Below are 17,586 nucleotides of genomic sequence, written 5' to 3' on the forward strand. Positions count from 1 at the left end.
GCTTTTCCAGCAACACATTTTCAACTCTGATCTCCAGCATCTGCAGTCCTCACTTTCTCCTCAAGGAGTCAAATGGCCTATTCCTATTCCAGTTACTGATGATGTTATTTACTTACTTCACCACTTATTTACTTCACTAGACATTTTCTGAACATTTTGCTTTCACAGAACAAATATTAGATTTAGATGAAGAGATTTAAAATTTGAAACAGGCAAGGCATATAATTGATATTTAAATATCAAGATATATGTTTGTGCACTGCATACACCATGAGTTACGGATGGTTAAGTATTCCCAAAATTATCGGCAAAGATATTGTTGAGAAAATAATCATCCATTAGGACCCCATTTTTAACCACTTCTCCCTTGCACACACCCTGCCCCCTCCCACACAGACATATACTGAAGTACTCAACCTCAATACAGAAATAAATCCAAGTGTCTCCATGACAACCAGAACACTGAGCAGTGACTGCTAATCTCTCAACTGTTATCCAAATCTCACTAATAAGAACGAAGGCTAAGGAGGACATTAAAGCTCTTTGATCGGAAGAAGAAATCTATACATTCAGTTGAAAGGTAAAAAGATCTTATGATGTATAAACAATTGGCTGATGGATTACTAACAATGTTAACAGTGGTGTATTTAGGTCAAAGCTTCAGGGGGCACCAGATCATTGCCTCACAAAGCAATCTATTTTTCTCTGTCTCTATCCTTTTGTTTCCTCAGATTTTTCTTCCTATGTATTCATTTGAATTCCTTTCACTTTGTTTTGTTTCTTTTTGACTTGTTCCTCTTTAGTCACGCTTTCTCTTTCTAACCTGGGTTTATTGAGTTTCTCTACTTCTTGCTTGTTTTCCTAACACTTTTGCAGTCCCTCTACAGACTAGATTCAGTGCACTACCTGAAATAAGAGTAAATGCAAATCAACAATAAACTCGCGAATGCTACTTGCTTGTTCTTTAAAAGAAATGACAGTTGCTCCCTGACTTCGAATTTGGAGCAGCCCTCACGGCAAATTGTGCATGGCTGTGCCGAGACATCCACAACTGCAACGCACAAGAACAAAAAAGATTATGCCACAAGAAAAGGGGACAGATGAGCCAGGAAATGAGCAAAAATGTGCAAAGTAAAAAGACTCCTTTGCATTGTCCCTCCTCAGGAGTTTGACCAAAAGTTCCACGCAGTACCCCACATCAAGCAATAAATATGAACATTTTATCAACTGCTGGGAAAGTTTGCCCTCAATACAAAAGTAAATACACCAGCAATAAAAAAACTTTCCAACTGTATTATTTAGTGTTTGTTGACAATCAGATATGACCTGAGTTACACACAGAGATTGTAATCTGATTTGTTCCAATTTGAATACTTAGACTGTAATGTCTACTAATATGTAGTGCTAATAAATACATGAAAAAGTTTTCATCCAGCCAATGAAACAAAAATTAAATCAATAACTTTACGTAATATGATTCAACATAAGCCAATTTAATTTAAGAATATGAAACATCACTACTATTTCTTCAATATTTGCTAAATGTAACCTTTATACTGGAGAATGAGATATCAGATGTTATCAGTTAAAATCAAAAAGCATGGCACTGGAAAAGCACAGGAAATCAGGCAGCGTCTAAGGAGCAGGAGAGTCGATGTTTCAGGCATAAGCTCTTCAATCAGAAATGTGAAGGAGCAAGGGGGTTGAGAGATAAATAGCAGGGTGGAGGTGGGGCTGGGAGGAAAGTTGGGTGGCATGGTGATAGGTGGATGCAGGTAGGAGGTGATTGTGAGAGGTCGGAGGGGAGGGCGAAGCTGATAGGTGGGAAGAAAGATGGACAGGTGTGACAGGTCAAGAGAGTGGTGCCGAGTTGGAGAACTGGATCTGGGATGAGGTGGGGGGAGATTTGGATACTGGTGAAATCAATGATGATGCCATGTGGTTGGAGGGTCCTGAGGCTGAAGATGAGGCATTCTTCCTCCAGTTGTTGGGTGGTTTTGATTGGGCAGTGGAGGAGGCCCAGGACTTGTATGTCCATGGGGGAGTGGGAGGGGGAGTTGAAGTGATTGGTCACAGGACGGTGAAGTTGTTTGTTGCATGTGTGCCAAAGATGTTCCCTGAACCATTCCGTGAGTTGGCATCCTGTCTCCCCGCTGTAGAGAAGACCACATCGAGAGCAACGTACACAGTAAATGAGGTGGGTGGATGTGCAGGAGAATCTCCGCTGGATATGAAATGATCCTTTAGGGCCTTGGACAGAGATGGTGGGGGAGGTGTGGGAGCAGGTTTCAGAACTCCTGCAATGGCAAGGAAAGGTAATGGATGTGGAGGGTGGGTTGGTGGGGAATCTAACAAAGGAGTCATAGAGGGAATGGCCTCTGCGGAAAGCAGAAAGGATTGGTAAGGGAAATGTATTTCTGGTGGTGGGGTCTGATTGTAGGTGGCAGAGGATAATGTGGTGTATCTGGAGATTAGTGAGGTGGAAGGTGAGAACAGTGGGGGGGGGTTCTGTGTTTGTTGTGGTTGGAGAGGTGGGTTCAAGGGCGAAGGTGCGAGATGTTGGAGGACGTTGTTGATCATGTGGGCGGGAAAATTACGATCATAAAAGTAACAGGCTACCTGGGATGTCCTGGAGCGGACTTGATGCTCCTGGATGAGGTACAGTGAAGGGCGAAGGAATTGGGAGTAAGGAATCATATTTTTACAGGGGTGGGGGGGGGGTGTAGTCAAGGTAGTGTAGGAGTTGGTGGGTTTGAAGGAGATGTCTGTGTTGAGTTGGTCACCGGAGAGATCCAGGAAAGGGAGGGAGGTAGGTGTCCGTGATGGTCCAGGTGAACATAAAGTCAGGGTGGACGGTGTTGGTGAAGTTGATGAACTATTCAACCTCCTCATGGGAGCACAAGGTAGTGCCAATACAGACATCAATGTAGTGGATGAAAAGATTGGGGATGGTGCCAGTGTAGCTGCAGAAGATGGACTGTTCTATATACCTGACGAATTGGCAGGCATGGCTGGAGCCTTGTGGGTGCCCATGACCTCTCTTTTGGTCCAAAGGAAGTGGGAGGATTTGAAGGAGAAATTGTTGAAGGTGAGGATCAGTTCCACCAATTGAACGAGAGTGTCGGTGGAAGGGAAATGGATGGGACAGGAAGAAATCGAGGATTTTTAGGCTTTTGTCAGAATGGAATCAAGATCCCATCTACAGCCTCCAATCTCTTAGTTCCACAACCCCACACCGTTCGGTTCTAGCTCTTACCCAAATTCCACAAACCTGACTGCTCCGTTCAACCTATTATCTCCACATGCTCCTGCCCCACTGAACTCATTTCCTGTATCTCGACTCTGTCCTGTCCTTCTTGGTCCAGGAGCTCCCCACATACATTTCGGAGACCACCCATGCCCTCTATGACTTTCGTTTTACCGGCCTCAAACTCCTCATCTTCACCATGCATGTCTAGTCCCTGTACATGTCCATCCACCATGACAAAGGCCTAAAATTCCTCCATTTCTTCCTCTCACACTGACCCAACAAGTGCCCCTCCAATGACACTCTCATTCGATTGGTGGAACTGGTCCTCATGCTCAAAAATTTCTCCTTCAAATTCTCCCACTTCCATCAGACAAAAGTACCAATCGATGAGCACCTGCATGGGCCCCAGCTATGCCTGTCTCTTTGTAGGGAATATGGAACAGTCCATCTTTTTTTTCCTTAGTCACACTGGCACCATTCCCCATCTTTTCCTCCATTACAATGATGACTGTTTTGGCACTACCTTGTGCTCCCACAAGGTGGTTGAACAGTTCATCTACTTCACCAACACCTTCCACCCTGACCTTATGTTCACCTGGACCATCTCAGACACCTCCCTCCCCTTCCTGGACCTGTCCATCTCTGTCTCTGGCAACCAACTCAACACAGGCATCTACTTCAAACCCACCAACTCCCACAGCTACCTTGACTACACCTCCTCCCACCTCCAACCCCCCCCCCCACCCCGTAAAAATGAGATTCTTCACTCCCAATTCCTCTACCCTTCACTGTATCTGCTCCCAGGAGCAGTAATTCCACTCCTATTTCGAGGACTGCAATTTTCCCTTCCACAAGATCAATAATGCCCTCCATCGTATCTCCTCTACTTCCATCACTTCCACCCTCAAACCCCATCCCCACAACCATTAAAAAGATAGAACCCCTGGTCCTCACATTCCACGCCATCAAATCACCCAAATCCAGCACATTATCCACTGCTATTTCCATCATCTAAAGTCAGACCCACCACCAAGGATTCCTCAGAGACCATTCCCTCTGTGACGCTCTTATTAGGTCCATGCCCCCCCACCAACCCACCCTTCACCTTCCCCTGCCACTACAGGTGTAAAACCCGCTCCCACATCTACCCCCTCACCTCCATCCAAGGCCCCAAGGGATCTTTTCACATCTGGCAGAGATTTTCCTGCACATCCACCCACCTCATCAACTGTGTCCATTGTTTTCGATGTGGTCTCCTCTACATTGGGGAGACAGGATGCCAATTATGGAGTGTTTCAGAGAAGATCTCTGGTGTGCACGCACCAACCAATCCCACCATTCTGTGGCCAACCACTTCAACTGCCACTCTCACTCACCAAGGACGTTCAAGTCCTGGGCCTCCTCCACTTCCAAATTAAATTATCCCAGAAACTGGAGGAAAAAGCTTCATTGTCCACCTTGGAACTCTACAATGACACAGCATCAACATTGACTTCACCAGTATCCAAGCGTCCCCTCCCCCACCTCACCCCAGATCCAACCCTCCAATCGGGACCACCCTTTTGAACTGTCATACCTGTCCATCTGCCTTCCCACCTATCCGCTCCACCCTCCACACCAACCTATCACAATCACCGCCTACCTGCATCTACCTATCGCAATCCCACCTACCTTTCCCCCAGCCCCAACCCTATCCAACTTATTTATCTCTCAGCTCCCATGCTGCGACACCCCCCCCCCTCCAAAAAAAACCCACCATTCCTGATGAAGGCCTTATGCCCAAAACGTCAACTCTCCTGCTCCTCGGATGCTGCCTGACCTACTGCACTTTCCAGTGCCACACGTTTTGACTCTGACTCTCCAGCGTCTGCAGTCTTCCCTTTCTCCTGTATCAGTTAAAAATCTTGCATAAAGAGTAAACACCCTTAAAACATGTATAGATTGAAAAGTATGGAGCAAGTGAAACATGTTCTGTTGAGGAATACGAATGTATAAAACAGCAGTGGATCAAATTGGTGAGCAGCAGTTTGGCCATTAAACTTGTTACACTTCATTTCAGCTCTTGTTTAGCTGGCTTAAAATGAAAGTCTTTTCTTCCTCTAGGTTTGAGAACTGCATGAGGAGAAGGATAAATTGGGAAGAGAAGTAAGAAGAGAGAAAGGAAAAATATGTTGTTTTGGAATTTACCTTTCAGTGTTTGGATGGTCTATGCTAGTATAGTGAGCATTTACATCATCACAGGACAGACCAAGGAGTACAATCAGACTGACGGTCATGCGAATGAATACCTGAGTGAATTGCTGCATCATTTGTCTCCAAATGATCAAGTTACATTTTCCAATAATCAGACAAGCTTTCTGATTCAAACAGTATGGGATCGAGTCCAGTGCTCAGAAAGAATAGCGAGCACAAAAGAGCAATGTGATAAGGTACGTTTATATCTTAAGCTTTAATGGCTTTCTCAAGAAGAATTAGTCCCTGCAAATTATTGTGTGATTTCACAGAACCAGCTGAAAGGTGTCTCAGCTGAGCTGAATGGCAGCCCTTCTCCTGCTAAATTCACAAACTGGTGTTTGTTGACCCCATTGAGATAATCTGGGATTGTTGCTGAGCCCCGCAATGCGTGCACAAGGAAATCTTTCTTTTAACTTTATCTGTTGTCTTGCTGACTGCTGCTCCAAGGTAGGAGCATGAAGTGTTAAAGGGGAAAGGTAGGGAGGGAGTTATCCACTGATATATTGTAGAGTCTGGGAGTGCTTCTGCTCCTCATTCCACAGGAATGCTTCTTTTAGAACAAAAGGTACTCAGTAATTTTTGCTGTGTATATTTACACCAATGAATCCACAGGGGAGCAGTCCCTAGCTCCTAATTTCCCACTAGTACATAAGACACATACATTTCCTGCCCTGGGTGCAAACCACATATCACCCAAAACTTTCACTTCAGCACAATATTGAGGAAGACTGTCATTGCTTGGGCCATAAATCCTTTTTTTTCAAAAAGAGATTTAATGAATTTAGGGTATCCTGTTGAAGAACAGCAGATTGTTTTCCTGATGCTCCAACCAACTCTGATCAAATTGCATAGAATATTCCAGAAATGTGTTGGCTAAAAGCAAAGTTTCTCACATTCACATTTGTGAACCAGTTATGCAAGAACAAGATGTCAGTATTTCCCCACAGAACCAGCAGGAGAGAACATTGCTATAGATATTTCAAACATGCAATGAGTTCAGTAGTAGCCAGTAGCCAGCACATGAATGAATACAGCCAGTGAACTGACATGGGAAGGTCTTGTTGCACAAAATCTCTAATGATACTGAAATGAGTTCAAATGAATTAAAGCTTATCACACATATTGACAGTAATGGAACTGTTCAGTGCTTTTCCTGTTTTGATTTGGAGATGTGTCCTCCACAACCACCTGATGAAGGAACAGCGCTCTGAAAGCTAGTGCTTCCAATTAAACCTGTTGGTCTATAACCTGGTGTTGTGTGATTTTTAACTTTTCTGTTTTGATGTACCTTACAACTGCCTCGGGTCAGTTTGCTTTAGTTTAGAACAAACAAAACTTCTTTTCAGCACAGATAAAGAATGACAGTCATAACTTTATTGACTGAATGACTGGATATTACGTTGAGAGCACATTATGTTCCCAAACATATGTCCATTGCATGTGAGACTGTAGTGTTGCACCTTATTGAGTTCAGCCACTATTAGAACTCAGTATTTATAGTGTTTGAGAACAAGATTCAGTACACTGCGGTCCAATAGGTGAGATTTTAGTATAGATGGGTTACTCTCTATCAGATGTTCCAGTGTGCATCCATCCAGTACTCATGGTGTTCAAGTGTAAGCAGTGTCTCTGTACTTGAGATGCCAGACACAAAAATTTTGGTTCCATGTAAGGTGATCTTTTGGTTAAAGTGGCGATCAGTGTTTGGGATGTTTTGGTGCCTGTGGTGTTCCATTGTTTATAGTGTTCCAGAGTTTGAATCTCCAATATTCTTTTTCAAAGGCATGTTTTTATTTCTAACTTACACTCTACCCAGCACACAATGTGGTAGTTTTCTATCTGCTTGCTTATCATGTACCTGTTTCCGTTCCCTCTGTCTTTGAAGATAAATGTCATGTGTCTCAGAAGGGGGAGATAAGTGGTTGCTGGGTAAGGTCTTCTGAGCATTAGTTGTGCTGGGGATGATCCTCCCTTCTCTATTGGTGTTGCACAACAATGTAGCACTGCAATGCAAAAACATTGCTTTGTTGCTTGATAATTATCAATGATTAGATAATGCATACCATAATTCCTGCTGAACCATTTCATAGTTGGGTGGTGATATGATAAGGGTCTGCACAAAGTTTGTGAGTCTTGAAAATACTTTGCCAATGTGTCGATGTCTGTCAAGAATAAATTTTTGCCACCCTCCATAAATTCCATCTTTTAACAAATTCCAACCTTCAACAATTTACCTACAACCAAAGTTAGACTCACAAGTGTATAGTTCCCTGACTACTCCTTCCAACCTTTCTTAAACAAAGGCACCCTAGTCATCAGGCAACTCACCCATGGTTATAGATGATGCAAGTATTTCTGCAAGGGGTCTCATAATTTCCTCCATTACTTCCCACAACATTCTGGGATAGAAGTGCCAGGAAAATCATGTCTCACAAACCTGATTGAGTTTTTTTGAGGAAGTTAACAAAAAGATTGATGATTGGATTTAAGTAAAGCCTTTGACAAAGTTTCACATGGTTAACTAATTAGGAAAGCTAGGTCAGAGCAAGCTTGCCAGTTGGATATATAATTGCTTAAGGGCAGGAGACAGAGTAATGATGGAGGGTTGCTTTTCAGAATGGAGGCATATGACGAGCACTGTTCCACAGGGATCAGTTTTGGGTCCACTGTTGTTGTTATTTATATAAATGATTTGGATGAGAATGCAGAAGGGCGTGGTTAGTAAGTTTGCAGAAGACACCAAAATAAGTTATGTTGCAGTTATACAAGACGTTGGTGAGGCCACGCTTGAAATATTGTGTCCAGTTTTGGTCACCCTGTTATAGGAAGAATGTTATTAAACTGGAAAAAGTGCAGAAGAAGTTTACAAGGATGTTGCCAGGACTCAAGAGACTGAGTTATAGGGAGAAGTTGGACAAGCTGGGGCTTTTTGTTTACAACGTAGAAGACTGAGGGAGAACTGTATAGATGTGTATAAGATCATGAGAGGCATGGATAGGGTGAATGCACTCAGTCTTTTTCCCAGAGTTGGGGAATTGGGGACGAGAGGACATCAGTTTAAGGTTAGAGGGGAAAGTATAAAAGGGAACCTGAGGAGCAATTTTTTTACCCAGAGGGTGGTACGCATTTGGAATGAGCTGCTAATAGAATTGGTTGAGGCAGGTACATTAACAAAGTTTAAAAGGCATTTGGACATATACACGGATAGGAAAGGTTTAGAAGGATATGGGCCATGTGCAGGGAAATGGCAGTAGTGTGGATGGACATTTTGGTTGGCGTGGACCAGTTGGGCCAAAGGGCCTGTCTCCATGCTGTGGGAATGTATGACACGACGTCTATGACTGTATGGTGACATAGTAGATGGTGAAGAAGGTTTTCTAAGATTACAAAGGTATCTTGATCAAATGGGTCAATGGGCTGAAAAATGGCAGGTGGATTTCAATCTGGATAAATGAGAGGTATTGCATTTTGTTAAAACACAGGATAGGTCTTATAAATTAATGGTAGGGCCTTGGGTAGTGTTGTAGAACAGAGGGATTTTAAAGTTTGCATCACATAGAGACAGGGTGGTTAAAATGACATTTAGCATGCTTTCCTTCATAGCTCAGTCCTTTGAGTATAGGAGTTGGGATGTTGTGTTGAGATTGTACAGGACGTTGGTGAGGTCTCTTTGGGATTACTGTGTCCAGTTCTGGTCACCCAGTTATAGGAAGGATATTATTAAGCTGGAGCAGGTTCAGAAGAGATTTACCAGGACTTTGCTAGGTATGGAAGATTTGAGTTAGAAAGAAATGCTGGATAGGCTGGGACTCTTTTCACTGGAGCGTAGGAGGTTGAGAAATGACCTGAAAGAAGTTTATAAAATAATGAGAGGTATAAATAGAGTTGGCTTTCCTAAGATGGGGAATTTCAAGACTAGGGGGAACATTTTTAAGGTGAGAGGAGAGAGATTTTAAAAAGACATAGGGGTCAGTGTTGGGGCCACTGTTGTTTGTAATATACATAAATGATCTGGAAGAGGGCACTGTTGGTATGATCAGCAAGTTTGCAGATGACATGAAGATTGGTGGAGTAGCAGAAAGCATAAGGGACTGTCAGAGAATACAGGAGGATATACATAGACTGGAGAGTTGGGCGGAAAAGTGGCAGATGGATTTCAAGTCTGACAAATGTGAGGTGATGCATTTAGGCAAGACTAATTCTAGAGTGAATTAGTCAATTCTAGTCAATGAACAGAAGAGCCTTGGGAAAAGTTGATGAGCAGAGAGATCTGGGAGTGCAGGTCCATTGTACCCTGAATGTTGCTGCACAGGTGGATAGAGTGGTCAAGAAGGCTTTTAGTATGCTTGCCTTCATTGGATGGGGTATTGAGTATAAGAGCTGGCAAGTCATGTTAACATTGTACAAGACATTGGTTCGGCCACATTTTGAATATGGTGTACAATTCTAGGCACCATATTACCAAAAGGATGTGTACGCTTTGGAGAGGGTGCAGAGAAGGTTTATGAGGATGTTGCCTGTTATGGAAGGTGTTAGCTATGAAGAAAGGTTGAGTAGGTTAGGTTTATTTTCATTAGAAAAAAGGAGATTGAGGGGGGACCTGATTGAGGTTTACAAAATCATGAAGGGTATAGACAGGGTGGATAGAGACAAGCTTTTTTCCAGGGTGAAGGATTCAATAACGAGAGGTCATGCTTTCAAGGTTAGAGGTGGAAAGTTTAAGGGGGATGCACGCGGCAAGTACTTCACACAGAGGATGGTGGGCGTTTGGAACGCGTTGCCCGCAGAGGTGATAGAGGCAGGCATGGTAGATTCATTTAAGATGCGTCTGGATAGATGCATGAGTAGGAGAGGAGCAGAGGGATACAGATGCTTAGGAATTGACCAACAGGTTTAGAGAGTACATTTGGATGGGCTCAGGCTTGGAGGGCCGATGGGCCTGTTCCTGAGCTATAATTTTTCTTTGTTCTTTGTTCTAAGAGGCAAATCTTTTACATAGAGGATCATTCAAGTGTGGAATGAACTTCCTGAGGAAGTGATGGATGCAGGCCCAGCTACAGCATTTAAAAGACATTTGGATGAATATACGAATAGGAAAGATTTGCAGGGATATGAGCTAGGATCAGGCAGATGGGATTAGTTTATTTTGGGAATATGTTTGGCATAGACTGGTCGGGCCAAAGGGTCTGTTTCCATGCTGTGATGACTATGATACACTAATCAATCTGGGACACCGAATAAACTGAAAATAGCATTGACTGTGTCAGCGGCAACTGAGCTTATTGTGTTGATAAATTGGCAAAGAAAGAGAAATTTAGAGAAGTGATCGACTACAAGAATATAATTTTCTCCATCTACTTGAATAGGTGTTGTGTTACTTTTTTCCAATGCATGGATGGTACATTGTGTAAATGTAGATGCTCCCTCCATGGTCGGGTTGATCCATTTGGCAGAGTGCAGATGTATTCATGAGCCACTGAATATCCCAATCCATGTACTAATTGTCTTTTGCATTCATAACCATTTGGACTAACATAATATGGACGAGATATCTTGGCAAAATTGTCTTGGGATTAGGCTTTGTTTGTCTTTGAAAATGACTTCCCATGATACACCAAAATGATCTCCATATGGCCAAAATGAACAGATATTCTCAGGTATTTCTTCAATAATTCTGACCATCCCTGAATGATGATCGTTTGAAATTCTTGTAGTTGCTTATCTTTGACAGTTGCCAATTTCATCTGCTCACATTGCCTCTGATCAAAGGTCAACTCTAAAAATATTTCAAATTCCATAATTTAGACCATCAACATACAGATCCAGAGGAAAGTTTGGTCAATTTATGGGTTGGATAATATGCTGTGTGCAAGACATAATCATTCTAGCACCTAGCTAGTATTTCACATCAAAGACACATCCTTGCATTTGACAATTTGATGTTGAAATGTGGCAGTGCAGCTGTTAACTGTTTGCAGCAGGAAATTTTCAATGACTTATGATCTGTTTCAATAATCTCTTGCCAAATAAGTCCATGTAAAGCAGTATGTAGCCTCATACTTGAGTTAGTACCTTGTGCTCTATATTGGGATAGCTTGCTTGCTCAGATGACAGTGTTTTGAACCAATAGCAATAAATGTTTTGCCTTGTTGCTGATATGTGGCTGGGAGTTTCCGCTCTGTATGAACAAGGAAAATCCTGATTTTACTGGGGTTGTAGTATTGAATGGTAGAAAATCGTAGAATTTTCACTGGCAGAACCTGATTGAAAGGATTGGAGAAATATTGATGGTTATCTTGCCATATATTGGAGATGTACTTCTTGAATAAGTCTCTCCTGACAGCAAAGTTGTGAATGTCTGGAGAGAAGCAATTAAAGAAATCTCATCAACCATACAGATCCTCTTTATTCTGCTAGGTCAGCATTTGTTTAACAACCTTGCTTTCCCTGGATTGGATGGACTCTAGGAATGGAGTAAATGGACTTGCTGAAATTTACCTGCCCCATGTTGACTTGGCTCTTTGTGCTGTTAAATACCAGTCCTCACCGTCATGCTACTATTGTCAATAGGTGAAGATTGTGGGCGGCACGGTGGCACAGTGGTTAGCACTGCTGCCTCACAGCGCCTGAGACCCGGGTTCAATTCCCACCTCAGGCGACTGACTGTGTGGAGTTTGCACGTTCTCCCCGTGTCTGCGTGGGTTTCCTCCGGGTGCTCCGGTTTCCTCCCACAGTCCAAAGATGTGCAGGCCAGGTGAATTGGCCATGCTAAATTGCCCATAGTGTTAGGTAAGGGGTAAATGTAGATGTAGGGGTATGGGTGGGTTACGCTTCGGCGGGGCGGTGTGGACTTGTTGGGCTGAAGGGCCTGTTTCCACACTGTAAGTAATCTAATCTAATCTAATCTAATCTAATTAAGGTTGTGTTCTACCTTTGTCTTACCAAGGACTGAGATAGCATCAGCAATGCAAATGCAACCAGGTATATTCCCAATTGGAGAAAGTGAGGACTGAGCTGAAAATGTGTTGCTGGAAAAGCGCAGCAGGTCAGGCAGCATCCAACGAGCAGTAGAATCGACGTTTCGGGCATGAGCCCTTCTTCAGGAATGAGAAAAGTGTGCCAAGCAGGGTAAGATAAAAGGTAGGGAGGAGGGACTTGGGGGAGGGGTGTTGGAAATGCGATAGGTGGTAGGAGGTTAAGGTGAAGTGATAGGCCGGAGTGGGGGTGGGGTCGGAGAGGTCAGGTAGAAGATTGCAGGTTAGGAAGGTGGTGCTGAGTTCGAGGGTTGGGACTGAGACAAGGTGGGGGGAGGGGAAATGAGAAAACTGGAGAAATCTGAGTTCATCCCTTGTGGTTACGAGGGAGTGGTAGAGTCAGATTCATTGGCGACCTTTAAGCGGCATTTGGATCGGTACATGGATGGGTGCTTAATCTAGGATAGAAGTTCGGCACAACATCGTGGGCCGAAGGGCCTGTTCTGTGCTGTATTGTTCTATGTTCTATGTTCTATGTTCCTAGGCGGAAGATGAAGCGCTCTTCCTTCAGCCGTCATGTTGCTATGGTCTGGCGATGGAGGAGTCCAAGGACCTGCATGTCCTTGGTGGAGTGGGAGGGGGAGTTGAAATGTTGAGCCACGGGGTGGTTGGGTTGGTTGGTCTGGGTGTGCCAGAGGTGTTCTCTGAAACATTCTGCAAGTAGGCGGCCTGTCTCCCCAATATAGAGGAGGCCACATCGGGTGCAGCAGATGCAGTAAATGATGTGGACAGGCCGTTTTACTTCATCTCATTCAGTTTTGCTTAACTCTTCACCTGGTTGTTACATTGGATTTCATTGGCAATCGGTAAATGGAGTTGCATTAGTCTTGCATTAAATTTTCCAAACATGTCAAATTCATTTGGGTACAGAAATCATTTGTTGATTTGACTGTCTCATGTGCTCTGCCAGTGGTAATTATTTGAATCTTGTGAATTGTAACTCCACTGAGATCTGTGCATCTTGATAGTTCTGCCCCTACTTAACTGTTGGAATCAACCAGGTAGAAGATCTCAGGAAGCCAAGATGAGCTTGAGTATTGACACTTCTCTGCGATTCTGCCAATGATTGGAATCAGTGTTTTGTTATACATAGTTTGGCAGTATCTCGTAAGTTGCAACATTTGTTCAGCTACATGTCTTTAAAGCTGCACCTAAAACAGGTTTTTATTGATCACCTGCCACTTTGGCTTCATCCATCCTCAAGGAAAGTCCTTTTTGGGATAATCTGTCAGCCAGATCATTCCCATGACACATTGATCATATCACCAAGGATCAACCAGTTTATCTTTGTATGACAAGTGAGATCGCAACTTTGTTTTCCAGTTATGGAATGTGGGTATCTCTGGCTGTGCCACCATGTATTGCCCATTCCTACGTGCCCTTGAGAAGATGCTAGTCAGCTGCTTCATTGAATTGCTCAGACCATTTGGTGTAGATGCACACACAGTGCCATGAGGAAGGGAGTTCCAGGAGCTCTACGTGCATCATACGAACCTGCATCAGTGCATGATACCAGCACAAAAGAATAAAAAATGTCAAATCAACATGAACCAAAACAAATTTCTTTGCAAGAGCAAAATGACATACAAAGATAGCTCAGGTACTTTAATGTTTTTTCCCTGTATCTTTCAAATTTTGGAACAAAGATATCTCAGTTGGCAGATGCAAGCAGCAGCAACACCAGGAAGAGTTGAATGCAGCTCCACCACAGTCCGTGGTCTCCTGGCAAGCGTGAAGCAGGTCCCAACCTGGATCCCCCAGCACGGACACACAGGCTCAGCCAAGGCACCAGGTCCACAGCTAGGCCCGGATGGTGAAAGAGAGGCACTTTCGGCCGAGTGGATGGCAGAGGACCATTGCGATCGAGGTGTGGTGGCATTGTCTGGAAGAGCATCGGTTGGGCTCCAGATGAATGAGAATTGACCCACCACTCCAGCTCAGACACAGCAGTTGTAGTAGTGGCAGCAGTGGAGGCCTATAACCAATACCCAGAGTCTGTTACACAGATCCTAGCAGATGTTAAGCAGAGGAGAAACAAGAAGGGGAGAGAAAGATAAACTCTACTTCAGTAATATTTTTTAACATATTCAATCATTCAAAATGATACTGATGTGTATTGACACTTAACACTTTTCACTGATTTTTAAAAATATATGTGACAATAAATCATTCAACTCCATTAAATTCTTTTTCCAAACCTTCCCTTTAAAAATACATAATATACATGGCAGGAAGATCACCAGCGTTTCAATCTCTTAAAAACTACTCTGTTTTCCACGAAGTGTTTACTTCAATGTTATGAAATTTGTGCATCTTAGAAAGGCCTGAGAGCAGGTCTACTAAAGGATAAACGACATTTTGTGCTTATTTCTAACAACCTTACAACAACTCAAGCTTTAGACTTCAATGTTCAAAGAGAGATTCTGGTTCTAAATTTCATGATGCAACAGTTTCATGTACCTCTATTTGGCAAGCTGTTCATTATCAGCACCAACCCCCAATTTAAAAGTACAATACCAGCCAGTTTCCCAAATGATCATTTCTAATGGTCTGAGCCAAACACCAAATCCTAAGAATGTATATATTCCTATAGTTTTAGTGAATATTAATAAATCTGAACTGGAAGATACTTTTAACAATAATCTCGTGTGTTTGGTCACAGCCAAACAGGGCAAATAAAATACTTTAGATGATGAAGAGCTGTAACAGCTCAAGAAGGTCATTATCAACAAGTAGCAGCAATGCATGTGACACATCTCTAGGACATATATTCCACTCAATCAGAGATAAAATTGGATAAATAAATAGTTACATAAATAAAGTTTTCACAAATGTAACCTTCCAAGATAAAATGTTAAAATTCCACAAGCTCAAAACTGAAGGGCAGCTGGGGAGGGGTAGTAAATGCTGGTCCAGCCCAACCTGGTGCATACTTGAAGTCTTTATCCCAGGGTAGAAAAATGAAATACTAGTGGGCAAAGGTTTAAGGTGAGAGAGGGAACTTTTAATGGAGATGTGCGAAGAAAGCTTCTTACTCAGAGGGGGTTGGTGCTTGGAATGGTAGAAGCAGATACCACAGCAACATTTATCAGGCATTTAGTGGAGTATGGAAGAGACATGTGTAGGCAGATGAGTTTAGTTTAGAATGCATCATGGTTGGCACAGACATGGTAGGCTGAAGGCCCTATTCCTATGAGGAATTATTTTATGTTCTATGTTTAGATCTCAACATGGAGGTCAGACTGAGTGTCTGCCGACTTCAACTTGTCACTGGCTGTGACCAGACTCCATGTTGTTCACCACCAAACAACATCTCAGGGCTTAAACCACAAGTGGCACCAGCCACAAGTACTCTTCACCCAGCATTTTCCAACGCCTCACAGACATCAGGGCACCTCTCTGTTCCACTTGAAGGCCACTTAGGAAGCACAGGTTTACAATGCAGGATGCACCAGCAACTGGCATTGAAAGGCTGCTGCTTGGACACTTTGCAGGCAAGCACAGGCACTCAGCTCACGGATTGGGCCAGGCTGCACCTCAGGGATTCTTGCTTGCTCTCTTAGCGCCTGCCTGTCATGTGTATCAATAGGATGTGTCTGAGACTGAAGGGGTTGGGACAGTGGATTAAGGGTTTGGGAGGGTGGGGACTGTGGGGGAAACCTAGAGTATGTGCCAGCTGCATGTGTAGTACACTCACTGCATGTTCATGCAATCAAATGGCCACGTCAGAAAATGGTGGGGTCTAGTCCTCATTTCAATCGGTGGTGGAAGGGGATCCTCTGTCAGGTCCAGGGCTCGGTACTGTCCGTCACGAGCACAGTCCGCATGCAGCACAGGGGTTTAGCCAAATTGAGTTTTTCAGCTTGGTGCATTCACTGTCAGGAGATTAGAGGATCTATCTGAATGCCGTGCAAGGAGTGGGCTACAATTTGTTTTGTACGTCCAGCACTAGCATAGAATCATAGAGTCATAGAGATGTACAGCATGGAAACAGACCCTTTGGTCCAACTGTCCATGCCGAGAGATATCCCAATCCAATCTAGTCCCACCTACCAGCACCCAGCCCATATCCCTTCAAATCCTTCCTACTCATATACCCATCCAAATGCCTTTTAAATGTTGCGATTGTACCAGCATCTACCATTTCCTCTGACAGCTCATTCCATACACGTACCACCCTCTGCATGAAAATGTTGCCCCTTAGGTCTCTTTTATAGCTTTCCCCTCTCACTTAAACCCAAGCTCTCTATTTCTGGACTCTCCAACCCCAGGGATACAATCTTGTCTATTTATGCTATTCATGCCCCTCATAATTTTGTAAACCTCTATAAGGTCGCCCCTCAGCCTCCGACGCTCCAGGCAAAACAGCCCCAGCCTGTTCAGCCCCTCCCTATAGATCAAATCCTCCAACCCTGGCAACATCCTTGTTAATCCTTTCTGAACTCTTTCAAGTTTCACAACATCTTTCCAATAGGATGGAGACCAGAATTGCATGCAAAATTCTAACAGTGGCCTAACCAATGTCCTGTACAGCTGCAACATGACCTCCCAACTCCTGTACTCAATACTCTGACCAATAAAGGAAAGCATACCAAACGCCTTCTTCACTATCCTATCTACCTGTGACTCCACTTTCAAGGAGCTATGAACCTGCACTCCAAGGTCTCTTTGTTCAGCAACACTCCCTAGGACCTTACCATTAAGTGTATAAGTCCTGCTAAGATTTACTTTCCCAAAATGCAGTACCTCGCATTTATCTGAATTAAACTCCATCTGCCACTTCTCAGCCCATTGGCCCATCTGGTCAAGAATCCCTGTTGTAATCTGAGGTAACCTTCTTCGCTGTCCACTACACCTCCAATTTTGGTGTCATCTGCAAACTTACTAACTGTACCCCTTATGCTTGCATCCAAATCATTTATATAAATTATAAAAAGTAGAGGGCCCAGCACCAATCCTAGTGGCACTCCACTGGTCACAGGCCTCCAGTCTGAAAAACAACCCTCCACCACCACCCTCTGTCTTCTTTCTTTGAACCAGTTCTGTATCCAAATGGCTAGTTCTCCC

The 17,586-nt window shown here is 43.5% G+C and overlaps 1 protein-coding gene across 3 annotated transcripts in view; it reads left to right on the forward strand.

The window, feature by feature from the left end:
• The first annotated feature begins 469 nt into the window (after positions 1–469).
• Positions 470–17,586, forward strand: part of LOC140480692 (zinc transporter ZIP12-like) — an 85,865-nt gene continuing 68,748 nt past the window's right edge. For 2 of the 3 annotated variants that reach the window (XM_072575910.1, XM_072575911.1), the window contains exons 1-2: positions 470–580; positions 5,354–5,679. In XM_072575910.1, coding sequence (XP_072432011.1) covers positions 5,419–5,679 — 261 coding nt within the window. In that variant the 5' untranslated portion in view covers positions 470–580; positions 5,354–5,418. The remainder of the gene's footprint in view (positions 581–5,353; positions 5,680–17,586) is intronic. The other variant, XM_072575912.1, reaches the window with a different exon arrangement.

The sequence above is a fragment of the Chiloscyllium punctatum genome, chromosome 8 (assembly GCF_047496795.1).
Source record: "Chiloscyllium punctatum isolate Juve2018m chromosome 8, sChiPun1.3, whole genome shotgun sequence".
NCBI classification, from domain to species: Eukaryota; Metazoa; Chordata; class Chondrichthyes; order Orectolobiformes; family Hemiscylliidae; genus Chiloscyllium; species Chiloscyllium punctatum.